General features: G+C 34.6%; 1 protein-coding gene across 4 annotated transcripts in view; it reads right to left on the minus strand.

Moving 5' to 3' along the window:
* Positions 1-377: 377 nt before the first annotated feature.
* Positions 378-16,308, minus strand: part of LOC121880161 (monocyte to macrophage differentiation factor 2-like) — a 28,071-nt gene continuing 12,140 nt past the window's right edge. For 2 of the 4 annotated variants that reach the window (XM_042387265.1, XM_042387261.1), the window contains exons 6-7: positions 14,545-14,556; positions 378-11,410 (exon numbers count right to left, since the gene is read on the minus strand). In XM_042387265.1, the coding sequence (XP_042243199.1) occupies positions 11,156-11,410; positions 14,545-14,556 (267 nt within the window). In that variant the 3' untranslated portion in view covers positions 378-11,155. The remainder of the gene's footprint in view (positions 11,411-14,544; positions 14,557-16,308) is intronic. The other 2 variants (XM_042387263.1, XM_042387264.1) reach the window with 1 other exon arrangement.

Here is a 16,308-nt window from a genome sequence, read left to right on the forward strand (position 1 = left end):
TATTTCTGCAACGAACCTTATGAATATTCACACTGAGTGGGATAAATAAAGACTATAGATAGTATTGCAGGTTATTTGTACAGTACAGTAAAGCCACTAATGGCAAAGAAAAAAAGTGAGATGGATTGAGAACGCCAAAGTATACGTGCGCACTCAAGGAAACAGCGTCATTTATCTTCTTAAGAATGTGTACAAAAGATTCATTATTGTTTATTACTGAATAGGTATTTGATTGAATTAGTGTGCATGTATGCGAAATGAACAATGCCAAATTTAGCGACAAAATCACTAAATTGTCATAGTAGCTGGTCACATAGTCAGTGTTGCCAGATTGCCTGGTTACAGATTACATTGTCATGATAAAAGAAAGTTTCATCTGAAGGGTTTATTCTTTATTTCAAATATACACAAATATCAAATCTACAAGGTATGTTATTTACCAGAATAGAGCAGAGAATAGTATCTTAATGTAATTAAATATAAATACTGTAGTTTTTGTTTCAACAATACTGAAGTAACTTTCATATTCATAATTTTCAAAATATAAAGGTGAACATCTAATCCACTTCCACAACTTAAAACACAATAGTATTTGAAATTTCCAGATTGGGCTAAATATAATTTGTTTTCTAAAAATCCAGATTGGTAAATATAAATTCATCTCTTATAACAATCAACTGTACCAAATGTATTTAATAATTTCAACGCTAATAATATACAGTATGCATATCCAAAAGCCTCTCACAAGTGAAGTTTAATTATACAGTACTCGTGATAAGTGAGAAAAATAGAGAGACTATTAGTTCTTAAATGTACAATATCACTTTAAATGCAAATGTATGGCATAATTTTGGTCTTTTTTTCCTATACGGTAAGTATCACTATAACTGTTCATCACAAAATGTTCATATGAAGTCAACTTTTGTAATACGTACTATCATTATTCTTAATACAGTATAAGGGTTTTTCTGCTCACTAACATATTTTACATGATCATACAACCACTAATAAAATTATATTAAAATTCTCACTTTTAGCAAATCAAGTTCCAATTGAATGCAGCTATATTTATAGAAACAAATTGTAACAGTGTATACACATAATGGAAGACCATTAATGTGCACAGTATTAATTTAAAAGTTTTATATAATGAATGGGCTGATCAAACAACCATTTTGAGAATATTGAACCAACAGACAGAGGTCAACCTGAACAAAGTGTAAAAGCCTTTATGATGCCAACTCCTGGTGAGGCCACAGCTGTCATGTACAGTATACTGTATTGACCTAACCAGAATTTAACAGCTCGGCACAAGTATGATTCACAAGATGACCGCTCTTACTATAATACGTTATACAACATCTGTCCTTGGCCAGTGATATCTTCATAGCAATAGGTACAGTAATTACAACACTCTTCTCACTGATGAATTGGTTGTCAATTACTGGCTAGGATTCTATTTTTAGTTAGAGTTAACAACAGTAATTGGAGAGTGTCATGACAACATGACCTCTGGTATGGCACAGTATCGAGTCAAGAGATTGCTGTTTAAGGTCTTGTGTTTAAACGTCAAAACAGATTATCTCAGCACAATGGTGATAATTATATTCAACTCATATTAATCAAGAACATAACTATCATTAATCTCTCCTACTTGCATTGCAACTAATGCACCTCATCTGTATTTTTATCAACCCCTTTTCCAACATTACCTTATACACTCTTGGTCAATCTTCAATTTACTCATAATGGGTTCACAAGTCTTTGATCTGTGGGTTGGGCATATCATCCAACTGTATATATGAAACAGTCTAAATCTTTTCAAATAGTACACTGTAAATCTGAATGTAAACTTTTAAATTGATGCTGTAAGTAAGAAATTAACAAGATGGAGAGGTAATGTTTTAAAGTGCTGTACTGTACTACAACATTTTTATTAAGGTGTTGACTAAACCACATACCTGTTACTTTCCTGTTCTCTCTCATTACAAAGGACTTTTGTTTGGTGGTGAATAACTTGTCTCATGCAATGAAGTCACTGGGTCAGAAGAGGATTTGCTGGTAAAGTCAAATTAAAAAACGTACGATAGACTAAAATACTGTGAAGTGGAGTTCCTTTCAATGTAAGCAGACAGATCATTTCTCAGCACATTTGGAGTTTGAGAGACAGTTTCTATAATATAAACCTGCCATACAACTGAACACCTGGCAGATTTGATCTTCTAAGGATTGATTTGCACACATGAAGAGACCTATAAAATATGATCACTCACAAAAAAAGGATTATTCTGCTTTTGTGTATAAAACTGGAGTTCTTCCTTATCTACCAGAATGACCAGTCCTGAGTTAATTATGTTCTTAATACATGAGTGTGTGAAGGGAAAAAATTGTCCTTCATTAATTCTACATCAGTCTAATCGAGTCTAGTGACTTTCACTTTTTCCAACTGGACTCTTCAAATATAATTAACTACAGTATTTCAATACTTTCTTTCTTCTCATTTCTATATCTACAGGTATATCATTACTTCCCTACCACTTATCCTTTACTACACTTAGAGGCAACAACCCTCACACTTTGCAAACATTTTCTATTCTCATGTACAAACAAGTGGCTACTACTTGACTTACTTCACAGCCAAGTCATCTGTATAAGTCCAGAATGTGCTGCTTTGTGAAATTCTGACACCTGAGTGAGCAAAAATTATTAACTGCTGCAAGCAGTAGTGTCCCCTGAAATTGTGTGTGTGACATTCTTCGTATATGGAAGTTTGGTGATTGATATAAGCACAACTAACAAAAGCAGAAAAGCTCATTATTTTGATTATCAGCATCATGGTTACTATGAGTGCCCTGACACAGTGTAGCCATCATTCCTTTCACTGTGAAAGTATGACAAGGTGTGAATATCATCTCTGTCACTGAATGAGTAGCCTATCAGGGAAGGTTTGAATAATATTCCAAGTGGGAATTAGCTGATAAAATGCATAACAAAGATACAAATCAATTTATAAATGCTATATGTACATTTAATATTTAAGCTAAATTAGGTGGACCAAGATTCAATACAACAAAGTTGATTATCTCATTTCTAATATGGTTGTTATCAACTTGATATTGACTTATAATGGGCTTCAGCACACTAAATTTTCTGAAATGACTCACATACCGGTACTCATGAATACATGTATGGCGGGTAAAGAGAATAGGCAGTACACATACTACAACTGATACAGTTATGATTGAGGCTAGTGCACGTACTAGGTGCAGAAAACCAAGTTTTGCTTTTGAAGCTATGCAAATTCTATAAAATATTTAGTACGGTACAATAACAAATGACTTGGTGAAGATAAGATACACCAACACCTCCATGGTTAAGACTAAACATTGAACATCATGTTGGTGAGTACAGCTCCTGAGGGTGTTTATGACTAACACAGTACAACATACAGTACAACTTAAAGAGTACAGTACAAACATATTAACCCCTTCACTATGGGATGCCACTTTTAATATTTTATTTGGTAAACACAAGATGATTTTCTTCAGCAGAGACGCTTCAAAAGGGTTAATAAACTAACTCCACTAACCCTTCATTATCTTATTTGGCTAATGACAGACAATTTTCTTTAACAGAGAGAGACCTAAGGGGTTAAATATGATGAGTATTTTATAGTCTATGACTACAAGTCCTGAAAACAAATAAATAGTAAGTAAAGTGAATAAATACTTGAAATTATTAAATATCAAACAGCTAGCTACCAGCTGAAAGTAAATAACAATATTTTGGGTTGACAAATATACTTAAAAGTCATTTTTTACTCCTGTCCTCACATAGTAAAGGGCACAATGAGATCATCTAAGCACCCAATTCTATATTTTGAGTTAGAATTACAGTACTCATATCATCACAGAACAACACAGGGTACATACATACAAGTATTTCTTATTACCTAAACTAATTGTTGATCATATTAAACATTTTCAAGATTTGTTTCACAAATATTAGTACAACAAAGAAGACAACCAATATGCAAATTAATTATATTAAAATTATGGAAAAATCTAATTTTTACAGACAAACTTAAAAAGGGGACTTACCGGTAATCCATAAAACTATATAATATCAACCACCACGAGTAATCACAACTCTAAGCATCACCTTGGAAGGGGTGTCACTGTAAACTGTTGATAAATATGTGAGCTAACTAGTGAAGTAGGTGTCAGAAAAGATCTTACACACCATACTTATTTTGGCACCACCAAAGGATGTTTGTTCACCGGTAAAACTTGTATAAAACTTGAAAACAAATAACAGAGATCAATTACATCTGGAGAACTCTCATCCTTGTAGGAAGACGGCCCACAAGGCAGCACAGGGCAACACACACCTTACAAACACAATACTAACATCTTTTGAATAAATCAATGAAGCAAAGGAAAACATTCCCTATGATGAGCACCATCAATCCCAGTTAACTATAATTAATATTAATATCTGACGTAGAGAACTGAAACAAGTTATCACAAACATCTGAGCCACAGATAAGCACAGACTTATAAATTTAAACAGACATTAACATAGTCTGACATCCCTTAAGATAATTTAACGTAATTCTTTTACGTGAATTTTCAGGTAAAACATTACGACGAGGAAGAAAGATACTGTTTATCAAAGCTCAAAACTGTCAGTAATTCTGAGACCCTGTACATTGAAAACAGTTATGAAGACAATTGTTAATACAAAGTTCTACTCACAGGTACAACATGTACACATCTACGACTACTGTATCAGTAAATAGGGTCACAAGCAATTAGGGAACATCTCAGTTTGTCATCAACATTTAGGGCTTATACATTCTACTGTATATTATAATAAAGTGATACGACAAACATTTTATGTTTTTACTATTAAGATCAATATTCAAGTCTTCTAAACTACCATAGGTAAATGTCAATAGAGACTAACAGTAATTGTAGATGGAATTTCCAAAAGTATCAAAATTTCCTAAAGTTGTTTTATAAGGCTTCAAGTTGATTTGCAACAAATTGCAGCTGTAATACATTCCATGTACAGTACACACCAATTTGTAGTAGGGGTTCCAGCTTATTGTATTAAAAAACTATCTCAACTACTCAATGAGATAATAGCGAGAACATTCTATGTGAAGATTTACAAAGAAAAGTGTGCCACGGGTTGCTTAGCCTCAGGCACATTCTACTATGATTATAAAGGATGTGTGGGAGGACAAGACTTGATTATTTCAAGGAAAAGTACAGGAGTCTTTCCTGATTTATATCTATCTATCCATTTATGTCCAAGATCCATATCAACTGTCCAGCAGGTAACTCAAGCATTGTCCCCTGTGTCATACTACACCTCAACTTCTTATTTTATAATTAAACAATAATAGAAGCGTCCACTTATCAGTTCTTCTTAATATTCCACACTGAGGTTTATATGACAAATTAAAATTGATTAGCTGAAGTCCCTTGCTCCTGTTACAAGCTTATGACAAAACCTACATTGATGAATAACCCAATTTCTTTAATGTCTATTCATTTAGGTGAAATGAATTAACTTGAGTATGTTATAACCCCTCAATCACATCTGTTAGGATAAACTATTGTAAATGTGTATAGCATTGTGAAGCCTTAAAAGGCTAATATATTAAACAGCTTACAAAGCAGTGTTGAAAACAAGACAATATGAGTCCTCAGATGTGACAAGCCATTTATGAAGAAGCAATGAAATTCACCAAACCTTATAAAGTACTTAAATCTTCATCACTGCAATAAGTAGAGTACCCGGTATCTCTCCTGGCTTTGTTGGTTTGTGTAATAGGTATATTTAGAATTGGGACAAGATGGTGAAGTGTGGAAATTTTAGTGAGAAAATCTGAGGGTATCAGGTTAACGTTAAGTTAAAGCTAGGTACAGGAAGAAATCAGCTGAGGAATGTGAAAAGTTTAAGGAGATGGAGAAACTGTGATGTATCTGGTTAATAAGGAAGACAGCAATAAGGTATTCTGCAGTAAATAAATGCATGTGGTACAAATGAAAAGGTGCGTCAAGTGGAAGGGTCTGGTGGTGGAGGAAGTATGTTACAAAGAAGTCATTAGCTGCTCTGTTGTGAAATGGTTGAAGACCCCAAAAAGCAGAGATATAAATTGACATCTTCCCTTTTTAAAAATAAATTATTTTTAGGCAATATGAAGAAAATAATGCAGGGTAAATTTCAACAAATTCACAGCTGTTTCTATACTGTACTAAGTCTTCTAAATATTACACTTTGCTTTAGCTAACAAACTCTGGTACAATATTTGTTTTAGTACCTGAACACATACATTCCTCAGGGAATATATTGGTTATGAGGTAAGAAGCTTAATTCATCTACCTATCATTGTCTGAAGTAGGTTGCTTTCTATACAAACTTCTCAATGTCATTTCATAACTAAACAATTCTGTAAGGTGATCTCATATATTTTCTGAACATCTGATTCAAAGTCTGGCACTAACGCACAAATATCGGCAATATTAATTTCATTATTGTCCCATGTCTTTTATCCTGACTACAATAAAACCCTGTAAATTCGTAAATGTAACATTCCAAAATTACAATTCTTAATTCTGTATTAAGGATGAAAAAAGTGGTTAAAAGGGTGATTATACAGTGGACTTGTGGGGAGTAATTCCTATATTTTGCTTTTTTTCTAATCTTAATATTGTGTAGATGTTATTATATTCTGCCAATTAATGAAAGTTTTCTACACGTGTTCCAGTATTCTTTTCCCCCTTTCTTTGAATTTTTTTGGCCAACTGATCCACTCAACACAAGAGTGGATAATAATGGATAGATAGATATTTACCATCAAATTATCTTAAAACACTTAGACCCCTGTGCCTCACTACGATAGAAGCTTGTATGAAACAACAGTTGTGTACTCTGGTGGAACAGTATGGTACACACAGCATAGCTGCATGTCTATTGACAGTTACACTTTTGTTAAATTACATCTGCGAAGACATGAATCTCCACCAACCACACGTTTCATGTGTAAGGTTTTATACTGTAGGGCAGCCTCCCAGGATGAGCGGTGAGAGGCTTGGTTAACTATGATGTTTATAAAGAGATAAATTATGTAAATTTATCTGTATACATTTTTTTTCCACATTTTTTGTGACTAAAACTGCTCGTTACTAAACTTAAAGGTTTAACACCTTCTTTACTGCAAACCAAAACTGTGGTACAGATACACACTACCACTGTATCACTACTGTGGTACAGATACACACTACCACTGTATCACTACTGTGGTACAGATACACACTACCACTGTACCACTACTACAGATTTGGACAGTAGTAAAGAATGGGTTAAGCATAAAATTCTAGTTACATTGGCAACTACAAGTTAATTAGAGAAAATACAAGCCTTACATCTTGAGCTGCAAGGCATGATAATTTTATAATACAATATTACCAAAATGGTAAACTTCAAATTGAACATGTGGTGGTATACACAATAAACTAGCTATCAACATATACCTGATCAATGAACTTTTAATTAAGCTCACTTAAAATGCATATTTAATTTGAAGACATGTTAATGATTATGCAAATGGTTGATACAGAATTCAAAGGTGTCATCAGGTAGAGGTGTGAGTTTGCTTCTCTCTACTGTGACACAAGAATCATATTAAGGCAATCATTATGGTTACTTGTTGTATGGTAAAATGTAGCAGTATCTTTTCATAATCTTGTGATATATAAATCAGGAGAACTCTCACTGGACCAGGCATGAACTCTTACGAATTTGCAGGGTTTTATGGTTCTACCAGGAATACACAAAGGAAGAAACTGAAATGGGGATAACAATAAAATGGGCATTATTCAAAGACACATAAACATGTGTTTGTTAACATGGCAGTGAAGTGACTAGGAAAATAACTTCACATTCAACTATTGATCATTAGTTAAGCTATGACTGATCATTGAACTTGATAATAATTTACAGCAGCTGCTGCTCATCTAACTACTGTGTTTCTACTGAGGAGTATCTCCTTTTTCTTATTGCACTTTGAAATGTACATTATGGCTATGGATACAACCAACATTCTTGAAGAACTGGAATGGACCAACTGATGCCGTGGATGTCCACCTCTTAACACCAGAACCTCCATCATATATCAGTCTGCACGGACGATGATGCGGCTAAAAATCTTCACATAACTTATTATGTATTCTTATAACTAAGTTCTATATCATGATGGCAACTCATTTGTTAAACATTAATAAACCAGTAAAACTCTCTATAGCACAAAGGAAAACTTAGTTACAGTATTTCAGCTCCAGGTAAAAGGGGCTAAATCAGTTCAGAATCTTGAAAACGATTTCTTACAGCATTAATGACCTAACTGGCACTAAAATGAATCCTGGGTGAGAAAAATTGTAAATGCAGTAATACCCATACATTCAAGCACCCTTCAAGAAATCTAAGCCATCAAATACAATGATCTTATTGTTAGTGAAATTATCTCAGGTGTCTTGAGAAACAGGAAATTCAGAATGGAGCATCGGTGGGCACGTTCCAGGATCTACGGTATGTACTTATATAACAAATGCATAAAATAAATGCTTAATCACACAACACATACTCAACACTTCCGCTACCATGAGAGCCTTCCTAGTCCTGCTGATGCTCTTAAGACTCCATCAACTGGTAAAGTTTGGACTATTGTCACATCCAACATTGGATGCCTGAATCATTACCACTCACTGAATGAAAGTTTTTGACTTTCAGTAAGTTTATACACACTGGCATTAATTCAATACACCCCAAGAGGTTGATTATACAATTAGCAATATACGTACAGTAAATCTCAAAACATTTATGAAAGAAAAAATATTAAAACCCATAATGTAAAGGATTTTCTATCAGCACTAAGTTAAAACAAATGCCGAGTTCTGAAGGTCATCACAGAAACAACCGAGCCATTATTTGTCAAAATTTCAGAAAAATTGGTCTAAATATTACCAATACAACCTCAATATTCTGCACAAACTCACACATACTAAGGATTGGCCCATGTGTGAAATTCAGTTTTTTACAAAATATCTGAGTTAAAAGATGAAATGTATGAATGGCTGTGATGTCCAACACAAAACAGGAAGGACTGTAATCAGCAGGTAACCTTAGGAGTCCCTCAAGCACCTAGCTTATAGTTTTAATAAAGTTTTTAGTTTAATTTTTACTGTATATCTTTCTTTGTCAATTTCTGCTCTCATCTCAAGTTACATGAGATTTCATTTGATTCTGTCCAAAAACAACAACCTTTCCAAATTATTCAGAAGATTCAGCATACAGACATTGGATCATACTCAAATTTGGCCCAAATTATCCTCATGTGCAAAACTTTTAAAATGTAAAATAGTGAAGTGCTACTGTATATATGGAATACAACGTCTCACCTGAATAACTGCTGGTGGTGTGTCTGCCACTCAGTTACTGCCAATGGGAAATATCTTCTCAGTATTGTACTTCAGTCGTGTATAGCAACACAAGAACAATGACAATCAAGAAACAATCACTGCACAAGAAGCAGAGTTAAAATTTACATATAAAAGTTATCTTGTATACAGAATTGTTTTGCTAGAAAATTATGCAAATAAAATGGAAAACTAAAATAGAAATATGAGACTAAATCGGTTATAGCACTAGCCAGGCAGCTACCGTACCAGAAAACTCTGCCAGTGTCTGTTACCAAGAGAAGTGATTCAGTAACTCAAGATATTCTCTTCTATTACATTACTGATATCTCTCAACTTTCTTAATTTTCATGACCAAGGTCTGACATTCATACTGAAAGTGTTCCCTCTCTTGTTTAAAATCAACTGGACTTTGCAGAGGCTCAGTTGAATGAAGATTTTTAGCCACATGCAAAGATCTAAATATTGTATTAAGAAATGAGGTTAAAATAATAAAAGTTGTATGTACGTAAAGACCTAATAGAGGAGAATGGATAGTTTAGCAATGTTAGGTGCATGAATGCATCAAATCTACCCTATAATGGCACAACATGATAGAGATCTTTATGGAACAAGTTACAGACTTTAGCCATAGAAAAAGAATTTCTTATAAATGTAGAAAAATGCCATTATTTTATCACAAACAAAAACATTATGGACAAAACTTTCTCACTATCTGATTGTCATAAACAAACTATAATCATAGGCGAGTAAGTTTGTTAGCTTAGTTTGCTTGTTTGTGTGCGCACACGTGTGTCTGTGAGAATGTGTGCACATTATGTGAGTGAGCTAGTGTGTCCTCATGCACTTTAATATGTTGTTCTAAAGAATGAGGTCCAGGTTTACAACCCCTTATTGTATCATCCTGTCCAGTTCTCATTTAACATTTGCATAATTCTTTCACAACACCAAGAGAAATATTGCCAAAATTGGTCCTGTTCAGAAAAGCAGTAAGGGGGAATTATCTACTTTGGTGACTTGCTTAACATTGAGTAAGCTGTAATGAGTGCACCATTCAACATTAAGTCTAGTAAAGAGTTTCCTGAGCTATTCTGACTTGAATAATAACCACAGACAATAACACTGATCCAACAATCTTTGTCTCTCACTAATGGTTATGTCGTCTCTTTCCAGGTATTTAATTTGCCAAAAGCAATCACTAGCTCTGACACTAATATCAACTGACATTATTCAGTTAATACCCTCCCCCTTTCCTGTGGTTAATACAAAATGCCAGAATAGCATTCCTGACCATTATTTTCTAGTCAATATTTGTCATGAAAAATTCTCCTCACCTTGTTTACTAACACATAAGAGATCTCTCGTACAATACCTTCCATCACCTTCATAACTGCTGGTTAACATAACCAATCCTCTTAATAGACTGGCCTGGACCTTTCTATCCTCTGATTCATTTATAAACTACTGTCCACAAAAATTTCCCTCCCCTCAATTTTGTGAATATACCAATCAATAAAACTTTCTCATTAAGTGTTCACACACCAGCATGGTTAATACCTATAAACACAATACCTGTGTGTATAATCACCACCTGAGAATTAATACTTATATCTTGGCCACAAAATATTAACGTTCTTTACTTTCTATCTACAGGTAGTAATCCAATTCTAGGCAGTCGCACACTCAGGTATTGACACGTCGCACTCATCCATGGAGAGAGTCTCAACAGAGGCCGTGCTGCCTTCCGGTGGGAGGATAAGGTAGGTGAGAACTGCGTAGTAATGAATAAATGCTGCCAGGACCACAAAGAGATGCCAGATAGCGTGTGCCAGGGGAATTCTTCCGTCCATTTTGAAGAAGATGACGCCAAGCACGTATATGGCACCGCCCAACTTTAGTTCGTCTAGTCCCGAGTGATCGTCCTGTAATACATTGTGTCTTATTTCAGGCCAAGCGGGAAAAAGCAAAATTATCAAATGTGGTACTGTAACATATGTACAGATATTCTGTACACACAAACTTAATCTTAATAACAGATTTATGAAACTTCCATTTTCAGGTTTTATATCTTAACTGGAGCTCAAGTTAATACGAAATAATCTATAAAATATCAATGCAACTGTACACAGGACAAAGACTATCCCTGAGCCAAACAACAGTTATGATCTTTATGGCTATATAACTTATTTCACAAGCAAAAAGTTACCAGGCTAACCCCCCTACAAGATGTTGACCTCGGTGTTACACGAGAGGTCCCACATCATCAGTGCTGAGGGTTCATCTGGTAATGTAGTATTAATATCACGCACACACGAGTAAGCAGGTGTTGAAAATAATGTCAAGCAATGCACAACACTTAGCTACCAGTCCACTACCATGCAACACACACTGAGCCTGGACTGATGAAGGGTCCATTCTTGGTTGTATGAATTACCAGTGTGTGTGTGTGTGTGTGTGTGTGGGAGGGAGCTGTGAGTGTGGGGGGTGGGTGCTGTGTATGTGTGGGGAGGGGGAGGGTGCTGTGTATGTATGGGGAGGGGGGTGTGTTCTGTGTGTGTGTGTGTGTGTGTGTGTGTGTAGGTGTGGGGAGAGGGTGTGCTGTGTATGTGTGTGGGTGGGGTGTATGCTGTGCTGTGTATGTTAAAGGCGGTTATTACAGTTCTTCCTGATAATGTTCAAATACCTTACAAATTTCCATCTTGGCTGGGACCATTATCTCTTGGCTTCCTACATACTGACAGGAACTATTTCAATATTAAATCAAAGGAAAATATGCCCTTTGATAAGGTGAGACCAATTCTTACGGCAGAAAATTTCCATTTGTACAGTGCGTTATTTCAGTACAGTGGACTCCTCTCACACTATATTCATCAAAGTTAGCTTAAATTGAGCTGTTTGAGTGTTTTTCATGTGCATACTGCATCACATCCATGAGCTGAGGGTCTCTCTAAGCAGGAGTTTGCCACAAGAATCATTCCAAACTTGGACTTTAGTAATTGCACTTTGTTACCTTACACGTTTTTTTGTTACTCTTCCTGTAAAAGCAAATATTTAAATCTTTTTCTCAAATACAAGCTGAAATAGCTCACATAATTACTCACAATTCTCTCTACTTACCTCAGTGTACTCCCAGAACTACTCCTTTATCTCACTCACAAAATCTCTTAATACAGGTGCTCCTTTACTTAAGAACATTACATTTACAAACTTTCAGAGATACAAACATCATCACTGAGGGGGGTTACCTGCCAGAACAGGTGTTTAATGTGGATGAGACTGGATTATTTTGAAGAAGATTCTAGATAAAACAAACATTACCTAAGAGGAGAAGAGTGAGCCAGGTTTTAAGGCTGTATTAAAGGGTATAGCTGTACTAAATATCCATAATCTTTTCAATTTTTACAATATGTTTGGTATCTAGAGAAATAAAGTTGGACTTACAAACAAGCCTCAGGAACGTAACTCGTTCGTAAGTAGAGGAGCACCTTTACAGATATTCAAGCCTTCTTAAAACCTCTCTATATCATCCTTGCTCTACTAACACTGTGGTTGAGATACTGTACTCACTATAACCCAACTTTCACTCTTTACATTTAATGTGATACATAATGTTCTGGAAGTGACCCCTTGTATCATATCACACCTCTCAGCAACATTGTTCCTGCTAAGTCAAACACTCTGGACCTCACTCTCTTCACTTATCCCCAGTTCACTTCTTTTTAGCCCTTCATTTAATTATTTTGTTTTTTTACAATGACCAAACACAAGGAGGCAGGGTAACTAACCATCCATATACAGTGTACATTATTCACAATACTAACCCATACACCATTACCCATACCTAAAGCAAGATTAAGGAACACAATTTTGATACCACCAGTTGTAGACCGTGTGTGTTCTATCTGTCCCTGTAGATGTTAAGATATAATCTGAGAAATATGATGAATATTTTCTTCTAAAGCCAAATTATTATCCAACACAAGTGAGGGGTTCAAAAGTGCAGTTACCTATCATAAACCACTTTGTGCGTCAAGACAGACCTTACAGCAATACTTAGTGTATGTCTGACTGTTGTTTGCAAAGGCATGCGTGGTCATTCTTCTAGGACTAAATATAATGACATGTCAACCAAAATGCAAAACACTAAATTTTCTGTCGTTCAGTTAATCAAAGAAAAGCAGACGACTCTTTACATTCTGCTGTGGAGGTGAATACTGATAAAAATAAAGACAGAAGGAGAAGAAGGGAGCAAGAGGTAGTGTCCGATTTTTCATTGTGTAAATCATAGTAACCAAGGAAGAATGTTCTGGCCAGCCCTAAAATGACTGGATCACTTCACAACCCGGTGATCTTGCTCATAAGTACATTAGTTGGGTATCTGATAAAAAATCATGTTACTTTGACTGAAAAAAATCATTGATCTTTCATAGTAAAAGAAAAAAATACATAAAAAATTAACGTGCTGACGAATGTTCTGTACTATGGCGATGTTTATAAATATAGTAAATTAATTAATCAATGTCACAATCTTACATTTACACAGTTAATAAAGTCCACCAAAAGTAATAACTAGTTACTACAGCTTACTATGAACTATGGGATCATTAATGTTGGTGATTCCTGTAATTATTAGTTTCCTTAATCCAATTACTGTGGGTCCATATGTCAGCCTTTCTGAACAATAGGCATTACTTCACACTACCTTGGTCAGGTTAAGCTAATTATTCATGAAACAAAAATTTTGTTCACATTAGAGCATAATACATGTACTAAATATTGTGCTGTATATATATTTTATAGTCTAATGTACATTAAAAGAAAAAACAATTATTAACAGGAAGCATCTATCATCATATCATCATTAAGTTGTTGGTGCTTTGTATATCTGAGAGAGACAGAGTGTATAATGATAGTAATAAAACCACTGATATCCACCGTATGTCCCAGTGTGGTGGGTGTCAGGCTTAAGAGCCACAAAACAGGAGCAAAGAATCTCAGCCAGCACGTGTGAGAAGCTGGGTGCTTGAAGGTGCTAGATATCCCCTACCTTACGTACCCCAGAGCGAGCCTGATGCATGGGTGGAGGGAGCAAAAAAGTATAGGCTCGGAAACTTGAGCATGTAAATGTGGCCAGTGAGCTACACACTCCGGCCCACACGTATGTTACTAATTATTTGTTAATCTGTGGATTCTTGCCACTACAACCTGCATTTATTAACTAAAAACTAAACTAACTGTCTAAATGAAAAATCAGATATATACTGTATAGGATTATGATCTTGTATTTCAACCCTTCAAAAGTTTCTATTCACTATATACATTATTACTACACTTCTTATACAACAGTTTCATCCCACACTGATCTCATATGTTGTAGGCCTAAAACACTACAACAAAAACACATGTGTACAACAAGACTAAAGCTAAGAAAGTTTATGATTCTACTGAAAAAATAACAGAATATTTAAGGCTATTAATTATTAAACATGTGACACAATATTAAGAGTAATACTGTACACCAATATGCTGTTTATTTTACACTAGAAGAAACAGCACCAAGTATTATAGTTTAATCTAACAGGAAAGTTGCAACAGGGATACAACATACAAGGAGCATGTCCATGTTACACAAGAGACAAGGAAATATCAAACAGAATACATACATTTAACAAACATGTAATTATTCACCAATTTAGCTTAAAAAAAAAATAAATAAAAAATTCCATTACCAGAACCCTATCATGTTAAGTCACTGTTATCTGTAAACATGACATCCTAAACACTACTTATTGAGAACCAAGGTAAGTAACTCTTGGCTAAATCACCCTAACAAATGTGGGCTTTCATCAGTATATATATACTGTATATATATATATATATATATATATATATATATATATATATATATATATATATATATATATATATATATATATATATATATATATATATATATATATATATATATATATACACTGTATATATTTTTACTTCTCTTTTATCATTGCCTGACAAATTGGTTATAAATAGAGTTCCATCATTCATAATTTTAATTGTTGATGGACTAGTGTAATTAGTAACTTAATTATCCACTTAAAGGACCTCAGATGTCGAAGCGCAGTAATACCATAACATCAACGACAAACTGGGACAGACACCAGAAAATTAAATAAATAAAATCCCCTGAAATACCCCATTTATTAATCACATTATTTCCAACCTCGTCAAACAGTAACCTTTTGTGTGATGTGTATGTTATGCTCAATATAACTCAAGGCTCATCAAGCTTTCTGGAATAAAAAATAAAACCCAAAACTTCAAATCTAAATCCACTCTAGCTGGATCTCACACTCACACACTACAATTTGTCTTTGGTTTTTATTAGTATTGATGTAGGTTTTGTTCAAGAACTCTAATATTCTCACAAAACTAATCTTCCTTAAGCGCTATAGTCAAAACCCTGAAGGACTAATGAAATGTGTCAGTCCTGAAGTGACCTCCAATTTTTATGGTGTAAAAATTCATTAAAACAAGCGTTGTAGTACTAGTAAATTGAGCACAGATAAAAGCTGCATCATCTACACTCCTCATTCCTTCAAAGTTCCATTTCAGTTTCAGATCCGTAAACTGTCCCCTTTGTGGCATAGATAAGTTATCCACTTCTGCAGATAGCCTACCTTCCCATGGGAGCTGTTAAAATTCTGGCAAACTCAATTGTACATTAATCTACGCTAATGTCTTCCCCAAAAATGGCCAATGAAACTACCTTATGCATTATTTCATTACAGTAAAAATCACTCTCAAGAAATGTTAAATGTTC

The sequence above is a fragment of the Homarus americanus genome, unplaced genomic scaffold (assembly GCF_018991925.1).
Source record: "Homarus americanus isolate GMGI-L3 unplaced genomic scaffold, GMGI_Hamer_2.0 scaffold30108, whole genome shotgun sequence".
Lineage (NCBI taxonomy): Eukaryota > Metazoa > Arthropoda > Malacostraca > Decapoda > Nephropidae > Homarus > Homarus americanus.